Here is a 25,396-nt window from a genome sequence, read left to right on the forward strand (position 1 = left end):
TCTAGGATTTACCCATTCACATTTGAATACAATGTTTATAACAAGAATGACGCCTTCTACTTTATTAACTTATTATTGAATAAACATACTTCCCTTTGTACTTCATGTTTTTGTATTGTAATATTTATGTAAAACTCATCTTTGCTCTATTGAATAAACATACTTCCCCTTGTACTCCGTCTTCATGTTTTTGTATTGTAATATTTATGTAAAACTCATCTTTGCTCGCCCTGTTTTGAATAAAAGTTTACTCTAAAATATTTCAAGTAACTCCCTTCGTGTGTTTGTATCTTAAACTTGTGTCACAAGTACAAGTATCATATTTCATTAAATATTCACCATGAATTTGGGGGCATCACAACTTCAACATGGTTGTCAGAGAAAAAATAAGCATGAGAAAATATATAAAACTAAGTATAAGCCATATAAACCATATAAGCAAAGTTAGCATTTAACCATAAAAAAAACCATTAAAATTCAACTTTCATTATTTCCACTCACATTGACAAGCACACAAGTAAGTTACATGTTTCCCACAAGTTATAAAAGAATACATTCACAAATGACTACTCAATGGGCTTTTGACAAAAAATCAGAATCTTTGGGATATTATGTACATTCACATGATAAATAATCCAGACTGAAAATTAAAAAGAAAAGAAAAAAAAAGAACTATCTTTTTGAACATGTTTCCCCTAATAATTCATTTGCACAAGAATTATAACAAAAACTCAATGTGGGTTTTGTTGTTACTTGTTAGACCACTGGAACTCTATTTCTAAATTCCGTGACGGCCCGCTTTTGCTTTCTGGCAACAGAGTGTACTCTCCGGCAACTGCTCCCAGCATTACTACACGATCAATCTGGATGGTTACCTTTCCAAATGAACTCTGTCAATATATCAAATGAGAATTGGTTACCAGCTATTTGGTAGATCAAAAATGATGGATCAGATGAGAAAAGGTATCCTCTTATTATAAATAGAAGTGCCTATATGCGACATCTTTGTCCACTTACCTTTCCCATTTTGCTCTTGTTCTTGCAAGATATGTGGAGCTTCTGGCCTTTCGGAGGACTCTCAAAGGACCACGAAAAGCTTTCATCCCATTCAGGATTCGGTCCAGTTGAAACAACCTGTAAATTCACAAAATCGTGATAAGAGGTTACAATGGCACCAATATCAAGGTCATGTATCACTGGAGAAACAGAAAAGATACCATGCGCTATATCCCAGAAACACAATCAACATGGCTAGCATATTTAGTTTCCAGAATTCTACTGTTCTTGCAATAACTATGAACTATACTTCGTTTAATATAATACGGTAAATGGCCTACAATTCAACAGAAATCACAGTTCAGAGATTTCTCCTTGAATATGTCAACATGAAGAAACAACATGAAGAAAAAAAGAATTTAGGCATTTACTAAGATATTTATTTTGCATTTCTTCAAGTTCCAAAATAAAGATTCATATATTCGACAAACTAAAAAAATAAGATTCATATATCACTTGTGAATAGAAATGGTAGTGGAGAGAACGCATTTAAAAGCATTTTACCTGAGTTTGCTTAGGTGGAGTGTTGCCGAGTGTAATCTTGCAATAAACACTAGGATTTCCCACTGACTGCTTCATATTGTTTCCACGCTTGATTATCACCACCAATGTCCCCGGCAAACATTGTAACAAAAATTCTGTCTTCTCCTGAAACCGAGGTGGGCCAGACTGAATTAAGTATTGCAGCAAGGGGATTGCATCGGCTGCAGCAATTGACTGCGCCCTAGAAACTTCAGCTGGACATGCTGACCAAGCTTGCCTAAGAAGAAAGAGTGCATCCAAGGCAGCTTCTTGAGTTGCCTCTGACCCTGACTTGAGGGATGTAACAAGATGAGGAATGCTTAACGTTGCAGGTTCTGTGGCTCTAAGTCGTGGGAAGTTGCTAAAAAGAGCATTCAGAGCTTTCAGGTACTCCTCATTAACAGTTCCGGTTGCCCATAAATCTTTCTCGATAGCAGCTAATGAGGCCAAAAAAATCGTATCAGTTATTTTTTTTAAAAGAACAAAGAAAAATAACTGCTTCAGAAGCAAGGTTATCCAAGTAACAACTGAAACCTTTCAATGAACTAAAATGATTATTCACGTGAACCAAAATGATTAATCTAACTCTAATACTTCAACAAAAAAAAAATAAATATAAATTAGCGGATTACTTAAATATTGATTTCAAGTTTCAACCTAAGGGTTCTACTATGGTCGCACACAGCATAGCATCGTTTTGCACCTTTTAACCACAATAAAACTAAAGAAGGTACCTACTTAGATAGCTCAAATAAAATTCTGCGTAAAAGCCAAAAATAACTTACCAGTAATCACCCTTACTGTCTCACTAGAAGCATACTCTTGAATGGTATGGTTTGAAAAGAGAAGTTTAACAAACATTGCAGCCTGAATAGAAGTATCTGGATCACTTGAACCAATCAGATCCAACACAACCTGGACGCCACCAGCCTCAGCAACTGCTCTTTTATTAGATCTACTGTACATGACAAGGTTCTGCAAAGCACATATCGCTACAACCTTCATTTCTTCAGTAGGTTGCTCTTCCAGCACATTTACTAGTGCACGACAAGCTGAAACAGCGTCAGTGCTTCGAGCAAGGCCCTCATTTTGGAATAGATCACCAAGAGCTAGAGTTGCCAGTAACCTCGCTTGCTGAGCTTGGGTTTGTGGATCTAAGAGGTACTGAGACAATGGTAATACAGCAGACTTGGTAGCCTTAGTTTCTCTGATCTTCACATTGTTCAACAATACTTCCAACAGCCTAGCAGCAGTTTCCTCACACTGATGAGATCTAAGAAGATCCAAAAGAGCCTCTAAAGCACCACTTTCAGCCATTGCTTCTGCGCTGGTTGCATCATCACTTTCCAGTACCAGAAGAGCATTCAATGCACCAATTACTGTGCCTTCTGAGCCAGAACGAAGCAACCTTACCAACACAGCCACAGGCACTTCCAAATAAAATTCAGAACTAAACTGCAGAATGCTTGATAAAACAGCAGCAGCCGATTCCCACAAGGCATGAGGAAGAGATGGATCTGATTGCAATATCACCTTGGACAATTCAGTGACACCACCCTCTTTTGCTATTTCATTCGGCCAAATTAGCGCAATACTAACAAGGGCCTTCACAGCTCTCTGCTGCAATATGTGTATACCAGAGCCAAGAACCCGTATGAGAGGACCAATCACTTGCTGAGTCACTGAATCCTTTTGAAGTTGTTCTTCAAAGAGTAAATGTGACAGAAGCTCAGCGGCCAACTGTTGTACTGCTGGAGCAGGAGAATCAAGTAAGGGAATAATAGGTTCAACAGCTTGGTGGGATGTCAACTTATAGTCAGAACGACACTGTGGATGCTCCAAAACGTTGACAAGAACTTGAAGTGCACTATGCTGCCCATCAGGTCCAAACTCTGGTTTTGTTAGAAGCACAAAAAGGGGCTCAACCACTTTTGAAGCAGATGGTCCCTTAGCAATGCTTGCATTGTTGGTCAATATTCGGAGCAGTTCTGTAAAAGCAGCAGAGAGAAAATCGGGTGCCTCATGGAGGATGTCAAGTATGCTCTCAATTACTCCAGCTTTCACCATTTCCATCTTGCAAGCAGGCCTGTCTTTCCCTAATTTCACGAGGGCTCTAGAAATAGCTTCATGGAGCAAGTAATTCTTACCATATAGAAGACCTACAAGAGGTATAACTGCCCCGTGAGCAGCAACAAGTTCTGCCAGTTGCTCATCATCAACAAGTTTATCCAACGCACGGACAACTGAATGCTGTGCAGGACTGAACTCAGTCACAAGAAGAGACACCAGAGGCTCCACACATCTAGCTGCAGCCATTGTTGACCTGATTCTTGTATTTCCAAAGAGAACACAACACAACTCGGCAGCATCCCCTTTCAGCTCCATTGAGCAATTTGAAGAAAGAATCTTGCAGAGAACATCTACTGCATTCATCTCAACATCTGCAACTGCCAAGGCTCTTGATGGATTTTCACTCAGCAGCCTTACCAACGCAGCAATTGCAGCATGTTGCTCCTTCTCGGAACCAGTATTGAGAATCTCCACCAAGGGTTGAACAGCTTGTCGAGCACTTTCTGCATTCCTTATATGGTCAGCAGAAAACAAGCTTTCCAATGCTTTAGCAGCACTGTACCTTGAAGCTCTTCCACCTAACCGTAAAACTGCCACAAGCTGACCAACAGCACCAAATGAAGAGTCATGTCTCCTGATTTCAGCACTGCCAAATAGTATACCTAACAGATCTGTAGCAGCTTCCTCAGTTGCATCTTGAGGGCCAAGTGAAAGATATTTGGTCAGTGCTTCCAAAGCTCCTGATTCTACCATTACAATTTTATTCGATGGACAGTCTTTCGCAAGCTGAGTCAGAAGCCCAAGTGCTAAAAATGGTGCTCCAGGACGATCTGGAATGGGTTTGAGTAGATCAACAAGTGCAGGTATTGCTTTCCTGGAAGTAGCACCAACCCTTATGTCTTCAACTCTGAACAACCTCTCAAGGGCAACTTGCTCAGGATAACGTACTAAACCACACTCTTCTGACAACTGCAAAAGATCACTTATATCAATATCCGCACAGCCAAGTAGGGAAATGAGCCCGCCTGCTGCTCCAGAATTTGCAACAGATAGAAGAGTCCCCCTGCTACCATTACAGACTAGGCTGGCCATCGCCTGTGCAGCAAAATATCTGGTGGGCAAATCTTCTGATCTCAACCAGTTTGCAAGTACTGGTACAGATTTCATGGTTGCATGTGCTCGTATGATGTCTCTGTTTTGAAACAAGATTGCCAACAGCAAAGTACAAATCCATATGCTACTATCTTCTTTAAACTCAATCTGCATACATTGCACCCAGGACAAAACCAGGTTAGATCATTAGGGCTATAAGCAATATTTAATGGATAAGTAACCAGATAGGTAGTGAACAACACTTTCCTATGATGGATCTGCGTATATACAAATTCAGAAATGATCCAATGTATCTTGATCTTCTTCCTTATTGAGTGAATACATTAAGCAAAATAAGAGAGTTGATTACCTGTGAGTAGGGTGAGAAATCATTTGAGATCCTGTCAGTGAGGACTTCCACAGCCCCAGCCTCCATAATCACAATTTTGCACCTTTCATCGTGACAGGCAAGAATAGACAGTAGCCACATAGCTAAATTGACACCACTAATTACTCCTGTGCTTGAATAAGACTCATCAATCTTTGTTTCCTCTTTAGCATGCCTATAAATGCCAATAGAATCATTCTCATTATCCCCTGGGCTTCCCAAAGAACTAAGCATTGCAACAAGAGCTTGAATTAGCTGGGTGCGTAAGTTTGATTCACTAAGATCTTCCACAACTCTCTGATGACTAACTTTTGCAACACAAATAAGTAGTGCAGTTCCTCCAGTTTTAACTTTTGATTTTGTTGAATTGATCACCCTTTTGGCAATTGATGAAATACATCCATAAGCAGTAGCAACTGTGTCACCCAATACATCAGGCTGATCTCTGCAAAGCCGTGATAATATTTCAATAGCCTTATCCTGCAACAAGGGTGTTGCATCAGCAATGGATAAAACTATCGGGGTAATACTTTTCGGGAATTCAGCCAAAACTGCCCATGCAGGTTTTATATCTCCAGAAGCACCTTCTGACCTGGATAGAATAGCAAGTGCCTCAAGTGCCTCTGATGTGGCAACAGAATCATGATTAACAGATTCTAGAAAAGAAACTAATGCAAGAACAGTTCCAGCACGATTCACACAATCAGTTAAAGCATAATCAATTTGACGAGAATGGAGCAGGCGAGCAATTGCTGCTGCTGCATGGGTCTTTCCAGGTACTGTGCCTTCACGCAAAACTCTAGTAGCCGGGAAAATAACATCTTCAGCAACTGCTTTCTCTGAAACTTCACTGTCCAAAATAAGATTAGCCAGAGCACATGTTGCTAGTTCTGCAACTTCCAGAACTGAAGAGTTAGCAAGCAGAACTAATGGGGATAATATATCTCGAGCAACAGCTGCCACATCCCGGTTCTCTTTAATTGAAAGAAATATTGCCGCAAGGCAACGTGAGGCCTCTGCAAGGATATATACAGATTCGACACTAATCAACTTGATGGCTGACCAAAGAGTTTTAACAGCAATGCTACTTTCACGCAAGTCCTTCCTGGATTCAAATATTCCAGCTAAAGCTGATGCAGACTTGGCTTGAGTCTCTTCTTTAGTTGTGCTCAATATTTTTATCATTGTCTCAATTGCATCATTAGCAGCACTACCTTCACGTGATATATCATTGAGGGGGACCACGGACAGCATACTTTTTAAAGCATCCAAAACATACACTTTAGATTCAGGTAGATCACTGGTCAATAATGCAGTAAGTTGGCTAATGGTTGCTGTATCAGATTTATGGATCAAATGATTTAAAGTCTTTGCTGCAATTTCTTTTCCGTTTGAACTTCCATTCTTTAGAAGCCACAGTAATGCAGGAACAGCATCAGCACTTTCAACACATGCACGTATATCTTCACTGTGGTTGCACAGGTTCCTAAGGATTGATGCTGAATCTTCCTTGGCTTTTGCAGATCCTGTCTCCAGAATCTGAACAAGTGGAGGTATGCCACCAGCAGCAGTAATAGCCCATTTACTTTCGTCATTCTCATTGGAAAGCAGGCAAAGCAGTGCAACTGCACATTCTTGCTGCTGTTCTGATGAAAGCCCAAGAAGTGATATCAACAGCTGAACCCCTTCACGGCCTTGAAGCGCACACCACAGACTTTCCTCACTATTGCAAAGTGCAAGAAGAGCTCTCATTAGCTCATCCTGAACTTCATTTGTTGCCATTGTGATCAAACCAACAAGCAAACGCTTTGCTTCTGAATTGGCAAGTTTAATTGAGAGTACAGAATTCCCATACAAACTCGCAAGGGCCTCTATGGTTCGTTCCTGAACAAGAAACGGTAAACGCGGTTTGAACTGTGAAACCAATGTCTGCTCAATAACCACAGGATCTGATGCTCTATTAGATTCTGCTGTACTATCATATATCATCAAAGCTGAAGCCAAAGCCCCTAATGTATCAGAAATTTGTGCAGGTGAAGTGCAAGATTCAAGGCTTTGCCCAAGGCTTGAGATAACATATGACAAACCACCAGAAATATTTGCTAAAGCACACATCGCATTCTCCTGCAACGCTTGGGCATACTCACCCTGCATGAATTCTTTGGAAGGGGCTATTGTAGCATTTATCAATACAGGAATGCCATTGAAGTTAGCTATTTCCCGTCTTGCTTCTTTGCACTGGGCAGAAAGAGATTTAAGAGCACCTGCAGCTTCTGCTCTAACAGAAGCTTCATTTCCGGATCCTAAAAGCTTGAGAAGTTGTTTGGTAGCCTCTGAAGCCAGCACCTTAGAACAGACAGATGGATCTTCCACCATCATACATGCAAGTAGAAAGCACACGTTAGCTTGAGTGCTTGACTGCCCGGTTGTCAGCAACTTCACAAGTATATCCACTGCTCCAGCTTGGAAGGTTGCAGTCCAGAATCCCTCAGTGCTGCTGGATAGGTTCTTTAACGCTCCAGTCAACAAACTATCAACCAAACTACCAGTTTTGATCCCTTTTTGTAGCTGCTCCCAGAGCACTGGCACAACTCCTTCAGTTGAAAATATTTTTGATCCAACATGATCCCTGGCACCACCTTGAGAAACAGCATAAATTGTCTTCGCAGATGCAACTTGCCCTTCTGCTGAGCTGGACCTGAGTAGACCAAGCAATGGCGGAATGCATCCTCCAAGCAAGACTTTCACCCTGAGTTCATTCTCCTTGCAGAGAGAGCCTAAAACAGTAGCAGCTTGTATCTTAACTCCAACTGAACCTGATCGAAGAAGAGAAACAAGCACTGGAACTGCTTGAGAGTGAGATCCAACAGCACTGAAAGCATTTTCACGAGTATTGATAAGCTCAAGCAACTGCTTCAACGAATACTCCTTGTCTTGTACAGATGAGGAACTTTGACGCAGCTGCTCAATGCATTGAGCAACACTTGCCAATGTCCCATCTGCATCCTCCATGCTACTACTACGATCTCTGTAAGAAATATGAGAACCAAAGATAACTTAGCCAGAATTATCCCCTTGTTTTATAATAAACATAGCTTTTATTAACTAAAGAAAATACAACACAGTGGACAAGGTCCACCCCACCCAACCCCCCCCCCCCCCCCCGAAAAAAACAAAAACCACTTATTAGCCTGCATCCAAAACAAGAAAATACGACTCTGAAGAAGGTAAAACAACATGACATAATTACAAGATAACAGAATTCCAAATATATGTGGCATGAAAACCAAATCCTATAACCTCAGAAATAATTGATAGTGACACTTAATATTTCAAATTGACAACCTGTTATTGGGTCTCATTTATTCACAGCTTGCAGAAGACACGGATCACTAGTTAAATTCCATCAAACAACTCAAACCCATAAAATTTTAAAAAATAAAAAAATATTTGAAAGATGTCCGACCAAAGGTAACCAAAATGCATCATTGCTTCCAAGTGACAAATTACTGATTCTATCGTAACAGCATTTATTGGTAAACTCCACCAACATAGTGAGCATTTAATGCACTGGAAGGAATACGATGTGTAGGAAGTATCGAGAAAAACTACCTATAACATTGTCAATCTTCCTGCCTACAAAATCCAACATTTGTATGTTCTTTCTCCTGTGATGGAGATAAGAACTTCTAAAGTATGATTATGATATGAAAAAGGTGGTTCTTAAAACAGTATTAATTCCGTCATAATTTGAGACAGAAGATGTGGTTCTTAATTGATAAACTAAACAAAGATCAAGTTTTGCTAGAATGGAGAGACAGTGTGTAGAAGAGTAGACAAGCCCCATTAAAAAAAGCAAGCAACCAGATCCCCATCTTCGTTTGCGTGAAATCATTTTGGAACTATATGACCTGCACCCTTAGGATTAGACACAGAAACAAACTATCATTAATGGAAGTGCTATCTCCTAAGGGAGACCGGTTCAAGTATTTCTCCATCCTGCCACAAGCAGACACTAGCTCACAGAAAGCAGCAAAATACTCGCTAGCATAACCTGCTAGAACCTTAATGATTACCAAGTGGCAAAAAATTTCCCATATGCAAACAAATTCCTTTAACCAACTTGGCCAAATAGTTTGCGGAAAGAAATTTTAACCAACCTTGAACCCATCTTTAGAAGAGAATGTGGTGTTGGAGGCTCCGAATCTTGAACTTTTGCATCACCATTCCTTTCCTGAAATCACAAGAACGAAAGCAATGAGAGAATAATCCATTATGCGCTTTTGTATCTAAAACATGAAATCTCACCCTCTCCACCACCGCCCCACCCCCCCTACCGGTTTAATTTTTCTCAATATGATTCTTTCTTTTCTTCATAATGGGATCATTGTGAGTTGCTTTTCAATATCCACTCTCAACCAATATTTTGGGTGGGAAACAGACTTCTTGGGATCGGTTATGAATCCAATTCCAAATTTAAATTTTCCCAAGCTCCCAGAAACGCATTCCCGAATCACTTAAAATCCAGTGCTACTAGATATTAAATCTGCTAAACTCTAGAGTAATAATCCATACCAAACACTGTGCAGCAGAATGAGGCATATAGATGATTGGACAATGAAACAAGAAGATGGAAAATGGCAGCCAACCCAATATTCATAATAGAAAGAAACCAACATAAGAAATAGAAATGAAACAGAAACGACATAATAGGCGGGTACGGGTACCAGATCATTAGTGGAAAGGGTGCTGCCATTGGTGGCAGCATACCTCCATCCCATTGTGGTTGCCATGCCAGCTTTGCTGCTACTCTTCAAGATTCCTTAGGAAAAAGGAGTAAAGAGAAGTGACCAGCTTGGCCTTCTCCAGATCTACCTCACCTCACAGCCTCCTGCCACCCAAACACAAGGAATCCAGATCAGATAACAAATCTAACAATTTACCACAAATTCTACAAATTGAAGCATGATTGAGTGAGTGAGCTAGTGAAGCTGAATTGACTTGTTCCTCACTTGCATTTCTTGTTTCTGCAGAAGAAAGGAACAGATCAACATACAATTGCTCTCTCACAGGAAGGAGGATTCGGATGAGATCGAATCAAGTCCGGAGCTTTCAGTGGGGAGTCAAAGCGCAACACTAACAAATGCAAACCCAATTGTGCAAATGTGCAAATTTGCAATTGAGAGAGAGAGATGGAGGAGGTGAGACCTTGAGATAGTGAGAGATGCAGAAGCTGTTTGGTGCATCAATTCGATTGAGCTGGCAATTGGGTTTCGTAAAAGACAAGGGAATTGAAGCGCAACAACACCACAACTACAAGTCTACAAGCAACAAATCAAAAAGATAGAGATTTATATTATTTTCCTTTTTCTTTTTTAGTTTCCTTTTTGTCTGTTGGACGAGTTTTACGCTTACATTAGATACCGTGAAGAAGCGCGAGAGAGAGAATGACAGACAGCTGCACCGTCACAGCCTAATAAGACCACCGACAGTCGGTTTCAAGCGTGAAACGCTTCCATGGCTTGGCTTCGGCTTTCTTTTCAGCTCTATAGTCGACCGGCTTTTTTAGCAAATCACATTGTAAAAGTACAAATTGAGCTTGTGAAAGTATTAGGCCCGTTCGGTAATGTTTTGCAGAGCGATTTTTAAAGAATTGTTTTGTAAAATGAAAACGACAAATAGAACTTTTTATGGTTATGATTTGGGTAGTTAATTCGAGAGTGATTTTTGAGAATGAAAACATTAAAAACGCGTTTTGGTACAAATATGTAAAATGTCATATATATATATATATATATATTTGTGTTTTGTAATGGTGGCAGTGGTGGTAGAGATGATGGTTGAGGTGGGAATGGTGTTGGTAGCAAGGGTAATGGGGTGGAAATGGTGGAGGTGGTGGTGGTTAGAGAAATCGGGTTGAGAATGTGATGGTGGTGATGGTAGCAATGGTGGTGAGAGGAGGTGGTGATGGTGATGTGATGAACTTTATAGGCCCAACATGGTTCACCACCAACATCGCTAATATTGTTTCAACTTAATCACTTATTCTAGGTGCTATATTTTATCACAAAAGTCCTTAGTGATATTTGGGATGAAATATCAAAATATAAGTTGTATTGTATTTTGTCATTAACTAGATGTGAGGCTCTATTCCCAACATGATGGTGGCAATGGTGGTGGCCAGAACAGTGAGATGGTAAAGGTGATGTAAATGGATAATATAGTGGTGGTGGTGATGGTGGCAGCGGCGAAGTTGCAGGTGACAGTGGTGTAGGTTGTGGCGTTGGTGACATGGTGGAGGTGGTGGTGGCTGTGGTGGCCATGGTGGCCATGGTGGCCAAGGTAATGGCAGTGCAGGACATGGAAGTGGGAGGTGGTGATTTCAAAGATGGTTGCAACGGTGGTGATTGTGATGGTGATGATAGTGGTGACATACATGATTTTATTTTTTATTAAACTCGAACTTCGTTTTATAATGTTTTTTAGTAGAGTGATAGCATTAGTGCATAAATAGCCATTGTTAGGGGAAAGAGAATCTTTGGACATCAAACGTTCACCAGAGCGCAAAGACATTGATTTTTGCAAATGTGGTAAAACGTCATTTGAAAACAGAAAAAATATCAAGTTGATTTTTCACAAAACTTTTTTTTTTTTTTTTTTTGAACAAATGATATTATGTGACATCCCGTCCCGGAAATATCGAAACGCACGTGTGAAATTACATATTTGCCCCTAGTTCGTTTTCGTCACGTTTATTGGTTGTTTTGTGTGTTGTGGCATGTGTTGGGCCACACACACACCTGCACATTCACTGTCTCTCTCTACCCTTTCTCTGTCTCTGTCTCTCATCTCTCTCTCCCTTCCCGTTCACCTTAATACGTACGGACAAACCCACAACCCACCAAATCCTCACAGATCGAAGAAACTAAGGACACCTTCAAACTCGTGAAGCTCGTGCGAGTGCAACCATACCATTTTCAGGTAGGAACTCTAACGTTTTCACGTCGATTCGACAATGGCAGTTTTGAGCACTATTCATGCAAACTTAATCTAGCATGTTTTTGGATTTTTGAAGCTCATAGGTGTCTTAGTGAGGTCCCAAGGAGCCTCGGAGTGCTTCGTTGGACGAATTTGGACGTCGGGATCGTCCTGCTCGAAGTTGGCCAGTTTTGGTTGTTTGCACAGGTAAGATCGCGTAAGTTTTAGCCCTTAAAACTTGTTGGGACTTGTTCTACTAGTTTAGGGCTTCATTTTGGCGTTAAAATCATGAAAAACGGTTGAGAAACGAGTGAGAAAACTCGAGTTGCAGGTTTCCCAGTTTCCGGCGCCGGAGATTGAACGGAGAAGGTGACGGAATATTCCGTCAGAGTTGACGGAATATTCCTGACGCCGTTGATGGAATCCGTTAGAAATAACGGAATATTCCTCACGGCGTCAGTTGACGCCGTCAGTGTGCGCCGCACGTGCCTGCGCGTGGCCGGCGCGTGTGGCCGTGCCTTGGCCGGCGCGTGGGGGCACGTGCGGCGGAGGAAATTTTTTCTAAAAATATGGTTGTGATCCTGAGGTTGTGTAGAGCACGTTGGTATATTCATTTGTCCATTTTGAGTATTGTATGAGAAGTTATTACGAGAAGTTGGTTTTGTGCTTTAAAGTTAACGTTTTTATAGTTATTTCGCATATAGGTGACACGTACCCCGAGGACGAGCGTTCGCACTCGAGGCAGGGGGGCTACGACCCTTCCACTTATCAGTGAGTGGGCTTTTGTTTTCCGTATATACCTATATACATTTATATTCCCATAAATTGATTAAAAAGGGTTATTTATGTTATGCCATGCACCATATTATTATTGTTTATGCATCATTGCATGCATTAGCAGTGGCATACATATACATATGCATATTGGGTGCTGTGGACGCACAGGTAAGTGCCAGGTAAGTGGTATGCATGTTTATATTCAGTAGTAGTTTGAGATGCTTAGAGAGCTCATAACCTGCACCCCCGGTGTTGGTGCTCCCGCCCAGAGTAGGGCACAGTCCTTCACGTGATGTTCACCTCCCGCACCACACGCTCAGCTTGGATCCAAGTTAGGTGCACAGTCCTGTCGTACAGACCACTTTAGGTGGTTCCGACTCGTAGATGACCCGCGATTATTCGCACAGTCTTCACGTGATCGTAGCACTAGAGCGTATATATGTTACACCCAGGCCTGTCGTACAGACCACTTTAGGTGGTTCCGACTCGTGGGCAGGTTCAGTTATTGAGTTTGAGATTTGAGCTCTATATGCAGCCGTACAGGTCACGTTAGGTGACTCCGGCTGCCAGATGTTATGCTATTGAATTGATTTATACCTGAGCACTTGCATATCCTTATGAGACTTTGACATGGCACATTGTTGAGCATGATTGGCATACCCTTGAGCATGATTGGCATATTTATACATACGTATATATGTTTATTTTCTGGGAAGTATACAGGTTTTACGGCGAGGGGTTAGAATGTATTTTTGCTAAATGGTTTTCGAAAAGATTTGTTTTGCCCACTCACGCTTTTGTTTTGCGCCCCTCCAGGTTCTAGTTGATTAGCAGTTTCGATGGTTTCCCCAGAGGGCTTTTCCGGCGTTTCTGACAGACACTCACCATTGTAGGGTCACCTTCGGGTGTACTATTGTCGCAATCTTATTTTGGACTGCTGTAGACCTGCTCTGAATTGTCTTTCACTTACGCTAGCAATTGTTATAGGACTTTGTATGCTAGTTTTTAATTATTTCGTACTTTTATATTACTACTTTATTAGCTTCCGCACGTGCACATGGCTACGTCACCTTCGTGTGGCGGCCAGCACGCTCCGATCTCGGTCGGGGTGTGTCATATTATCTACCATGAGGGGAAGAAGGAGGGGGTGGGCCTCACAATGGGTTAACAGTAATGTGGTTCAAATTCACCTTTGACTAGAAGCAAACCTAAGACCTCTCACTTACAAGTGAAGAGGAATACCATTAGACCGTAGTACTAAGTGACCTTGACAGAACTTAAGTTAAATATTGTTTCCTAAGTTTATTTTCACAAAATTGTCTACTTAATACATTTTTCTCACGTTTTTATATCTACCAATCGAAAAAAATTGTTATGCAAAACGTTGACGAATAATTTTGCCAATTTCTATAATTTTCATTTTGAGAAAGAAAAAGAAACAATCACAGTTTGGCAGAGTACATAATTTTGGGTGAAAATACAAAAATTATAAAATTGAGCTAAATAGTTTAAAGCCGAGCCGAAGCACATTTGTCTCTCTTGATGTGATACTCTCTCTCTTTCTTAGTTGGCTGGAATTATTTTGGCAACTTAATATTTTATCAATAAAAGGCAATTACTAGTGGCATAGACAAGTACCATACACCTAATAAGGCTAAGGGATCATACAACTTTAACTAATTACTAGCAAAGAGCATACACTTTGTATGTATGAACAATTTCTCTTAATAAGTGCATATATTTTTTTTTAATATTACATAATGTTTGGACCCTAATTTACAATATCGGTCTGTGCAATCAAGGTTGTTGAGTAAGCATAACTCCACACCTTCGGATACAAATGAAGATAATTTTATTATTGTCAAGGGATAATATTATGATTTTTTATCATAATAATTATGATAAATAATGAATTATCTTGTACAAGATAAACGTGATACAAATAATATCTCTAAACTGCAGTTCAGAATTAATTGGGGATATTTGGCATATTAGTGTTGGCAGATTCACGCGGCAATACAGTTACTATTGGATTAGTTTCGTGCAATTAATCCATGCATGTGATAAAGGTGAAATTATGAAATGGTGATGTGATTGGGATAACATCTGAACAAAAGAGTAGGCTTCAGCCTATGGACACATTGGGAAGAGTCCATTAGCATAAGGATCGTGACGTGGTGATCTGTTGACCATGGATCACATGATGATGGGATAAAGCCATCATTGTTTGGTCAAATGTGGTCAATTAAAAAGAGATAATTATGGAGTTTTTTTTCCAATAATTATCAAAAAAAGATCAAAGGAATATCCTCCACGTGTGCTTGGGAGCCGCTAAATCAAGAGGTGATATTGTGCACGCCGCGTATTATGGTGATGAGGATTGTTCAAGGTTGTTTATAGCATGGGTTTTACAGCATGGTCATCAAGCAAATATCCAACCCTATAAATATAAAGCGGCAAAAAACGGTAAACTCTCTCCAATTCAACACACAAACTGCCCCTGCGCAAACTCTCGCTCTACGCGAAACCTCTCAACAACTTTGAGATTTTTATTTTCTTTTTCCCGCTGACACACCTTCAGTTTGGATAAACAGCACTGTGAAGGCAACCGGCGACATCTTCAGTTTAGATAAACAGCACTGGAGCTGTAGAATCAGTCGATCAAGAAGCACCTTCAGTTTGGATAAACAACACTGCTTCTCGCCCGACTGGTTACCTATCCAAGTCTCAGTCGACAAGGATTTTCGAGTCCTTGTTGGTAGAGGTCATCTCATCAACCTTCTCGGCGAAGTGAGGTGTTACAGATTACTGGGCTAGGCGCATTGAACGCCGAGTTGTTTTATGATTGGATATTCATAAGTTTTAGAGTTCAGCATTTTGACGGCCGAACCACATTCACCATCAAGACATACATCTCTTTTGAGTACTTGTGTCCATATAGTTTGGTGCCAATTTGGCGTGCTTATACTCTTACGAATATAATCATCGTGATCGAACACGGCGCCGATGATCCGTGAACTTCGCAAGACTAGCAGCTTTGTCTTCAGGCTTTAGAACCCGAAGGCCGAGACGTGTTCCTTCCTCGGCCGCAGTCGCAAGATCAAGAAGTCAGCAGCATGCTCAACGCGACATCAACACATTTTACTCCTCGGCCGAGATCAGCCGACAAGTTGGCATGCCCCGCACATAACCAAATGACGTAGTTAGCTTATTAATTACTCGGTCTGTGCGCCACGTAGGCTTGATAGTTTTTAGGGTCAACACATAATTACAATTTTGTCCTCTTTATGTAAATATTGTGTATCAAAAGTGAGGGTAAAATTGGAAAAATAAGTATATGATTGTCATTTTATGAAAAAAAAAAAAAAGGTAAAATAGGAAAAATAAGGATATGATTGTCGTTTTGTCAAAAGGTACAAAATTACTATTTTGCCCTCCTTTTGTCAATAGTGTGTATCAAAAGTGAAGGCAAAATAGAAAAAAAAAAGGGGGAAAAAGTTGACAAGGAGGATTCTCTTAATAGTATAGATATAGATAGAAGTATAGATTATTCAACCTTTCCTTTTTTTTTTTTTTTTTCTTTTTTTTTGTAAGTGAGAAATTTTAGGTTCAATTCTTGTGAAATGAGTGGGAAAGTAAGTTAAGCCTCACAATAGGCGTGCCATAATAATGCAGTTCAAATTTACCTTTGGCAATAATCAAACCAAAAACCTCTAACTTATAAATGAAAATGAGTACCACTAACTCATTGTACTAAGTAACAATACAACTAGACCTTTTAGTTATAAAAAGTTTCAATCCTAACTTGGACCAATTATATACAGTATTTTACAAGAGGAAAATTTCATATTAAAAAGTCTAGATTTCTAATTTATCCTCCAAAATACCCCATTTACTATGCTTTTTGACAGGCTATAATTCATAGTAGTGTTATTCACAAACTTTTTTTTTTATCTTCCACACACATTTATTAATTTTTGTCAATTGATCTTCTTGAATACTTTCGGTTGAATGACCGAAAATCGAAAATATGTGTTAGAATTAAAAATAAGTTTGTGGATAACATCACTCTAATTAATCGATCCAGTCAACACCTTGAAAGTCAGGACTTAAAATCTAATTGGCCAATCATTAAGGAAGGAGACAGCAACACTTTGTGTGATTCCGAAGTGAAAGCTTGGTGTTTTCTTTCGCATACCAATATAATTGAAAGTTAATTTTCATTTGTCAAAGAGTTCCTCTTGTTTGTTGGCATTTTCTGTATGACCTGTGAAAAGGGATTGAGCAGCCGGGCTGCCTAAATTTCAACAAGGATGTAAATCAAAGCTGCAACACATGTCATGTTTTGTGGTTAAAGATGAGTACTAAACATTTCCTAGTAGGTCTTGTACATTTGATTTGATCAGATTAAAGAGTTTGGGTATAGTGTTATTTTGTCTCTATTACGAGCTTAAGTTCGACTTAAAGATGAATATGAACTTCTACTCAAAACTCTTTGTGTTTGAATTACAGAGGTTTATACTTATGATCAGAACTATTCATATCATGAATCTCTGTAAAGATTATTTATGCCAAAAATGAATTCAAACTAAGTTCATTTATTCAATGATTTTTGGTAGATTTATAGAGTGATTTATAATATGAACAACTTTAATCAAATTTTATGAATCAACAACGAACAATTTTGAGTAGAAACTTTTACTCATCCTTTGTGACGACCTGTCCCGAATAAATATATATTTCCTCCCCGAGAGTGTAAAGTGACGAATGCCCTCGAGGCTTAGTGACGTGGATGTATGCATATAGTTTTAAATTATTTTTCTTGCTGACGTAATTAAATTGTACGTGTCGTCATGAGCGTGTTGACGCAAGTTAAGGCCAAATCGGGTTCGTAACGAAAATGTTACGAATGAGTAAGTGAGATTGGGTTGGTTTTATTCCTATTTGGACTTTTTTGTGTAAGCCTTAAATTATATAGCCCAATTAGGGCTTGAGATCATTTTAAATTGGTCAACTCGTGACCACACACACACACATGTGCAACCCTTACCCTCTCCTTTCTGCTCGAACTCTCACTCTCGTCCGTACAACCCGAGCCCTTCAACCTTCAAACACCATCAAACTTTACATATCGAACTCAAGGTTTCTATAATCATACTTCTCTTGAGCTCTAGAATCTTGTGGTATCAATTGTTAAGTAAGTTGATCTTAAAAGCCCCGAAATTCAGAAACTTCGGTGAAGAGCTAAAATAGCTTCGACGTGATTGTGGGTGATTCACTTGGTTTTGATGCTTAGTAAGGTACTCACTCAACTTCCCTAGCATTTTAGACTAGTTCTGGAGAAGTTTGGAAGTCGGATTAAGCATGATCGTGGAATTGCAGAGTTAACCGGTTTTTCCAATAATTTTTTCGGCCGTTTTTCGTCAATTTTAGGACTTCAAATACATATGGTTGTGTTCTAGATTTCAAGAGCTTCAAATCTATATAAAATTCATGAATTTTGGTTGAGAATTCAGGGAGATATTAAGGTTTTAAGATTTTCCAGAATCCGGCGTTGTAGACGGCAGCCGGCGGCGGCTCCAGTGAAGACCACTGGAGAAGATAGAGAATAATCCGTCAACTTTGATGGAATATACTAACGGCGTCAAGTAAATCTAACGGAATATTCTTCTATTTAATAGAATATTCCTTAACGCCGTTAGGGTTTCCGTCTAATGTGCTAGGCATGTGTGGCCATGCCTTGGCCAGCGCGTGAGGGCGCATGAGATACCAGAATTTTTTTGTAAAAATATGGAGATGCTCTTGGTGCTGAGTAGGCCACAACGGTATATTCAAACACCCTAATTGAGCAACGTATGAGAAGTTATTACACGATTTTGGTTATGTGCTTAAAATTAACGTTAAATTAGTTGTTTCACATATAGGTGAGACGTTTCTGGAGGACGAGCGTAGCCAGGTGAGACTCGAGGGTTATGACACTGCTACATGCCAGTGAGTGGGCTTTTGGTTTTCTATATATACTTATATTTGTATTCCATTTTCCCAGAAATGGTTTTAAATGGATTTGCGTTTTTGAATGCCATGTTAATTGCATTACATTTCAGTATATGCATTAGTATAGATATGCATATTATTGCATGATGCTACGAACGCCCAGGTAAGCTTCACGTGAGTGCATATTGATGATAGTAATTGCAGTGTGTATGGTTATGTTTGGATGCATTTAGTGCTCATTATCCTGCACCCCAGTGTTAGTGCTCCGCCCGAGGCCAGGGCCTACCTTTCACATGATCGTCCACCTCCCGCACCACACACTCACCTTGGATCCAAGGCAAGTGCCAACCTATCGTACAAACCACATTAGGTGGTTTCGACTCATAGGTGACTTATGATACTTCGCACAGCCTTCATGTGATCGTAGAACTTGAGTGTATCTATTTACACACAGCCTGTCCTACAAACCACATTAGGTGGTTCCGACTTGTGTGTGGGAATTGGTAGATGAGATATAGGCTCAGCCGTACAAGTCATGTTAGGTGACTCCAGCAGGCATATCAGTTTACATTGATTTATTTCACCTGCTTACTTATTTCGTTGCTGAGATACTTGACATGGCATACACTTGGTTTTCACTACTCTTGAGCATTATTTCTACATACGTATGTATTACTATTTTCTGGGAAATTATACGGGTTTTACAATGAGGGGTTATTATTTCTGGAAAAAGAAAACGTTTTAAAAAGCTTTGTTTTTGCCCACTCACGTTTTCTGTTTTGCGCCATCCACGTTCTAGTTAGATGTTCATGTTGGTGCTTTATGAGGACTCTATGGCGCATCTGACAGACTTCAATTAATGTAGGAACTTTATTTCATGTCCTGTATAATTAATACTTAGCCTGCTGGACTGCACTTGGTTACCTATGCTCTGAATATGTGTATCTACACTTTAAATACCTTCACTCGCACTTATATATTTGTCTAGTGTAAGTTAGCTAGTATGGTTTTTGTTCACCCACATTTACATAATACTGTCACTATCGCACTGCGCACATGGCTACGTCACCCTCACGTGACGGCCAGCATGCCCCGATTCCGGTCGAGGTGTGTCATCCTTTAAATAACCAAGTATTATTCAAATGACTCCCCTTATCAAATCTTCCAAGTAAAAGAAAAAAATTGATTTGATGGGAGGGGTAACATGGTTCATAACCTTTAGTCACAATACACCATATAAGAAAAGGATCATCGTTGGATCCTTTTCCTGGGGATCCCATGATTGTGACCGTTCAACGTACATCGTACGATCAAAAATCATTTCAAATTTTAAAATTTAAAATTAAATATAAATAGTACCTAACGAAAACTGACCGCATGATGTATGATGTATGATGAACGGTCATGATCACAGGATCCCTAGGATCCCCAGGAAAAGGATCCAGCGATAATCCTTTTCCCACCATATGTACCTTAACAAGCCATCGTCATGCTTAACTATACCGATACAAATCTAACTTGCACATGAGACATAAAAACTCCTCTACCAAGACAATCTAAGCTCTTGAACTTTTATTCATCCCCTAAGACTAACTTAAGCATTGGTATGACAGTGTTTAACTTGTCTATTTCTGTTCACTTGTAAGTAAGAGGTCTTAAATTTGATTCTCGCCTAGTTTATCATGAGGCTAAGCTCATCTCTCCTCTTAGTGTAAATAATACTGTTTGTTAAAAAAAAAAATATATATATATAAGGGTAAATTACATTTTACCCCCTCAAGTTTGAGTATAATTGCAACCTCATACAACATCTTTAAAACATTTCAATCTCATACATTTACTTACATTTTATTTCAATACCATACATTCGTTAACTGACTCGTTAAGTTTATCATTAAGTGATGGCGTGGCACATGGTGGCCCACATTTAGGTGATGATGTGGCAAATAAAATTAACTAAATATTAAAAAATTAATTTAAAAAATGATATTAAATCAAAACAAATCTAAAAACCACTTCATCTTCTCCATCAACACATTCTCTTCTTCGACACCTCGTGAATCGTCTTCACATCTCTGATCCCGTCCTTCACCAGTTGCCACAACTATGGTGGCTGTAAAATTGTTGTCCTGCAGCAGCCTCCCTATCCCTCAGACTAACCCAACCCGAAAAACCCATCTCAGATCCTCCGACCTCGAGTAACCTTTGGTGAATTGGAAAGTTCAATTCGTTAGAAAGGTTTAGGATTTTCGCCACAATCGCCAAACTATTGCTAGAAAATTGGTTGGATTTTGCAATGCTGCTTTAAATTCTTGAATGAAGGTTGAATTGAGATCCACCAGAGAGTCATTGATTTTGGTGGCGGAGAGAAGCTTCTCGCCCTAATTCACATCGATGGAGGCCAACGAGTCATTAAGCTTGTCAACCATGTCTGCAAATAAGCCTTCGCAGACGCCCATAACTTCCTCTAGGTGGGTGTCCTTGTTGTTGTACTAGGCTAATTCAGTTGCTTTGGGTGGGTTTTCCTCTTACGGCTGCTCAGAGTGGATTCGGGTTGGGGCAGGGACGGGTCGTGGGGTAGTGGTGGAAGAAGGTCTTACGATCGCTCCGTAATGGTGTTGGTAGTGGTGTAGGTTGTGGCGTAGGGCGTGGTATGGGCGGCCTAGCTTGGTCTAGGGCAGATGAGGTTGGTAACTGGGTGAGGATGAATGGATGGAAAAGTTGGGTAATAATGGATGGGTTGGTGGGCCCACTGTTTTTTTTAATTAATTAATTTTTAATTTGTTTTTATCCACATGGTGCAAAGTTGGCAGCCACATCATCACACAAATGTAGACCAAAATGTGTCACGTCATCACTTAACGATAAACTTAACAGGTTTTTTAACGGATGTATGAAATTGAAATAAAATGTTAATAAATGTATAAGATTGAAATGTTTTAAAGATGTTGTATAAGTTTGCAATTGCATCAAAACCTGAGGGGTAAAATGTAATTTACCTAAAAAAAACTTGTCTATTTCTTTCTCAACATAATTTACTCTTCTATAGTGAAATCATTTCTCACAAAAAATAATTAAAAATCAAAATCAAAATAGCAATTTTTTTTTAATAGAAAAAAGGAATAAATTAAAGAGAAAAGCCCCTAGGGCAACCAATTTGGGTACAATCAAACATATAAGCCATAGAAGCCTCCCCAGGAAGAGACCTATCCCACACATGAAAATCAGAAACCGAAAAACCAACTTTGGTAACAGCATCAACTAGGAAATTCGCTTCCCTAAAGGCATGGTTCCAGTAAACCTCCGAGAACGATCCAGCCAGTCAACAGATATCTTCCAGAATGACCCTTAGTCTCCAGGGGGTGATAATTCCCCCTAATAGCCTCTATCACCAACTTTAAATCCCCCTCCACCATGATGCGGGATAAACCTTTAGCCTTAGCCAAAGCCATCCTGCAAAGCAAGGCATTCCGCAACAGAAATTGAATTTTGACTAGTAAATCTAGCCCCCGCAGTAATAGGGTTCCCCGATTCATTCCTAATCATAAACCCAGTAGCAACACCTTGGTCGACCACAGGGCCATCAAAGTTGAGTTTAACAAAACCTACAGTAGGGGGATGCCATCGAATAGAAGAGAGCTAAAAAATTGAGTTGCCATTCTACCTAATGAGACTGGAATTATTGGCTTCAATAAACTCCTTTCTAAGATTAAACGCAGCCTTAACAAACCAGGAGTGGTTTGGCACTTTATTCTGGAAAACCACCAGATTTCATTCCTTCCAGATTTGCCAACAAATGAGTAAAGCTTTACTAAGATCACACATGCCTACATCAGACTTATAATGAAGCTCATTAAGCCAATCAATGAAATGAAGATGTTGGTTTAACCTCGTGGGGTTATAAATAGCTTGATCATTCCAAATTAATCTTTCAAAGTTCCTGTTCAAGAATAAATGGCCTCTATTCTCATCCTCAACATTGCACATAGGACAGAGGGAAGGAATATTGTTTACAAATCTGGATAATCTGTCTCTTGTATGCAATTTTCCTAATATAAGAAGCCAACTAAACATCTTAACTTTATTAGGGATTTGAAGCTTCCACATTTTTTTAAGGATCCCACTAGTATTCTTCTTCTTCTTCTTCTTCTTGCATTGGATCCAAGTTGCCGACTTAACCAAAAACTTACCATCCACATTAGGACCCCAACAAAACTCATCTTTTTGAGGCTTCAAAGGCAAAGGGATGATGCATATCTTTGTCACAACATCATTATCAACTAGTTGGCTCAATCGACTCCTATCCCATTGACCATTAGTGATGAAATAACTCACTTTCAAATCAGAATCAATGTCAACCAAGTTATTAGTCTGGATCAAGTTGGATAGGGGGAAAGGAAAAACCCAATTATGGGTCCAGAAGCAAATGCTTCCACCATTTCCCACCATCCACCTCATCCCTAAATTAATGATATTTCTAGACTTAAGAATACCCTTCCAGGCACATGAGTGATGTTACCTTACTTTAGCTTTGACGAAATCCTTTCTTTTTAGGTATTTATTCTTAGCAATTTGTACTCACCAGTTTGACTATCCGTTAAAATTTTCCATCCAAGCTTATTAGCAAGACATGCATTATTAAAATGGTTGCTTTTCCTAATGCCCAAACCTCCACTATCTTTCGGTCTACACACTTTATTCCAAGCCATGGGAACAAGCTTACTATCTTTACCCCCATAAAACCTCCTACTTTCTCTATCCAAAGTTTCAAAGACTTTCCCAGGACACTTAAAGCAAGACATAGTATGTGATATCCCGCCCCCAAAATTAGTATTTTTTTTATTTTTAATTTTGATGTATTACGGAGATTTAATTGAAGTTAGTTTGTTAATTCTCCGATTTTGAGAAAAAGTGTAGTGAGGGTACTTTCATCATTTTCAAATTTCTCGACCTTTTCGGTCAAATCTTGAGTTTGTTAGGTAGAGCGTAATTCCATGAATGCGTAGGCACAAATAGATCTTAATTCAAAGTTGGAAAGAAGAAGTTACGAGCCTAGGAAGTAGTAAGACCATTTAGACATGTGGACATACTATAGTTAGCAAGGAGATTTGTGGAAACCCAGAAATGGGTAGGTTTCCATTTCGGGGAATTGATTCAAAAAGCCCAGAAACCCTAACCCAAATCGTAACCCAGTGACCCATGACTTTCCGATGTCAATTTCGACCAACTATGATGGTAATTTTCGATGCCACACCACCATCTTGATGCTCTCACTTCCCTCTACAAAACCCACCCAAGAACCACCTTGATTAACCATCGTATATGGCAATGCCAGGCCATAAAAATCGACGAAAACCAACATTGCTCCGGCCACCCTTTTCATTTTTTTGGTGAATCGGCAAAGCTGTGGCCGATGCCACCACTTGGAACTTGAAGCCCATCATCCCAGGAGTAAATCCTGACCAAACTTGACCCTGTTGGACGATTTTTGTAATTGACAATAATTCGACCGTTGGATCATCACCAAACCTTAGTGAGTTATAGTACGTAATATTTGAAGACCATAGGAACTTACAGATCATGAATCTGATGTACGGATCTTCCCGAATAGAATTTCTAAGTTTGTAAAACCATACGTTGATCGCCTTGTAATCTTAGTGATTGGTGGAGATCCGACCGTTGTATCATCCTGAAACTTTAGAATATTGTTCTAGAAGATAAATGAGACCCTTGGGAAGTTACGAATCGGAAATCCATGGGCGGATGTTCCAGATTAACTTGTATAGGGTTGTGGACCCCACATTTGACAGACTTGACTTTTGGTCAATATGTTACGAATTGATCTTAAATATTAAAATCAGTATTACTGGAGACTATGTAGGGCTTAGTGGGCCTATATTGGTTAGTGAGTTATCCTAGATAATATATATACCTCGGTTTACGTGTATGGGACGTCATATTGTAATATATATGTGTTTATTTATTTTCTTGATAATATGAATGATATGTATGATAAGGGTTATGACCATGTGATCCTAGAATTCTATTATAAGTATTCTGTAGAATTTATATGCTTGCAAGACATGTTAGTGGGTGGCCATGAGAAGTTGATAATGCAAGTGCCTACGTTGTAATTTATAGGGGTTGAGGTAGTGATAGGTTGTGTGATGGATTTATTGCACAATGTAGCAGTGGTACATAGATGGTCATGCTTGGTATATCCGCGAATGGGAGACCATACGTATTCTAGGGGTGATGAGGATTAGTTATACTTGGTACATTCGGTAGGTGCCATATTTTAGTTGGATTCTGTTGAGTGGTCTAGAATCCTTACCCTTGCTCATTTCCATAAGGTTAGTCTGGAACCCTAGATTCAATAAGTTGATTTTCGATTCATTCGCGGTCTACCAGCCTATTCATCCTCCCGCATCATATTCAAAGAGCTATTTGTCGAACTCGTTTTAGTTTCTTTTTATTTATTTTAGTTTTATTCACCCTCTAGGTGTGGAATCAATTCTT

At 39.6% G+C, this 25,396-nt stretch overlaps 1 protein-coding gene across 3 annotated transcripts; it reads right to left on the minus strand.

Moving 5' to 3' along the window:
* Window positions 1-470: 470 nt before the first annotated feature.
* LOC137719665 (protein CELLULOSE SYNTHASE INTERACTIVE 1-like) lies at window positions 471-10,506 on the minus strand. Of its 3 annotated transcripts, none has more exons than XM_068458705.1 (8): window positions 10,337-10,506; window positions 9,856-10,019; window positions 9,289-9,362; window positions 5,111-8,156; window positions 2,364-4,908; window positions 1,561-2,015; window positions 1,018-1,134; window positions 471-890 (listed from the first exon to the last, which is right to left on the minus strand). In XM_068458705.1, exons 2-8 carry the CDS (start codon window positions 9,919-9,921, stop codon window positions 750-752), a joined length of 6,444 nt encoding a protein of 2,147 aa, XP_068314806.1. In that variant the 5' UTR covers window positions 9,922-10,019; window positions 10,337-10,506; the 3' UTR covers window positions 471-749. The 3 variants fall into 3 exon arrangements, with proteins under 3 accessions (XP_068314806.1, XP_068314805.1, XP_068314804.1); XM_068458704.1 differs by having other exon boundaries at window positions 10,185-10,506; XM_068458703.1 differs by having other exon boundaries at window positions 10,141-10,506.
* Window positions 10,507-25,396: the final 14,890 nt, after the last annotated feature.

This window comes from Pyrus communis, chromosome 16 (assembly GCF_963583255.1).
Source record: "Pyrus communis chromosome 16, drPyrComm1.1, whole genome shotgun sequence".
In the NCBI taxonomy this organism is placed as follows: Eukaryota; Viridiplantae; Streptophyta; class Magnoliopsida; order Rosales; family Rosaceae; genus Pyrus; species Pyrus communis.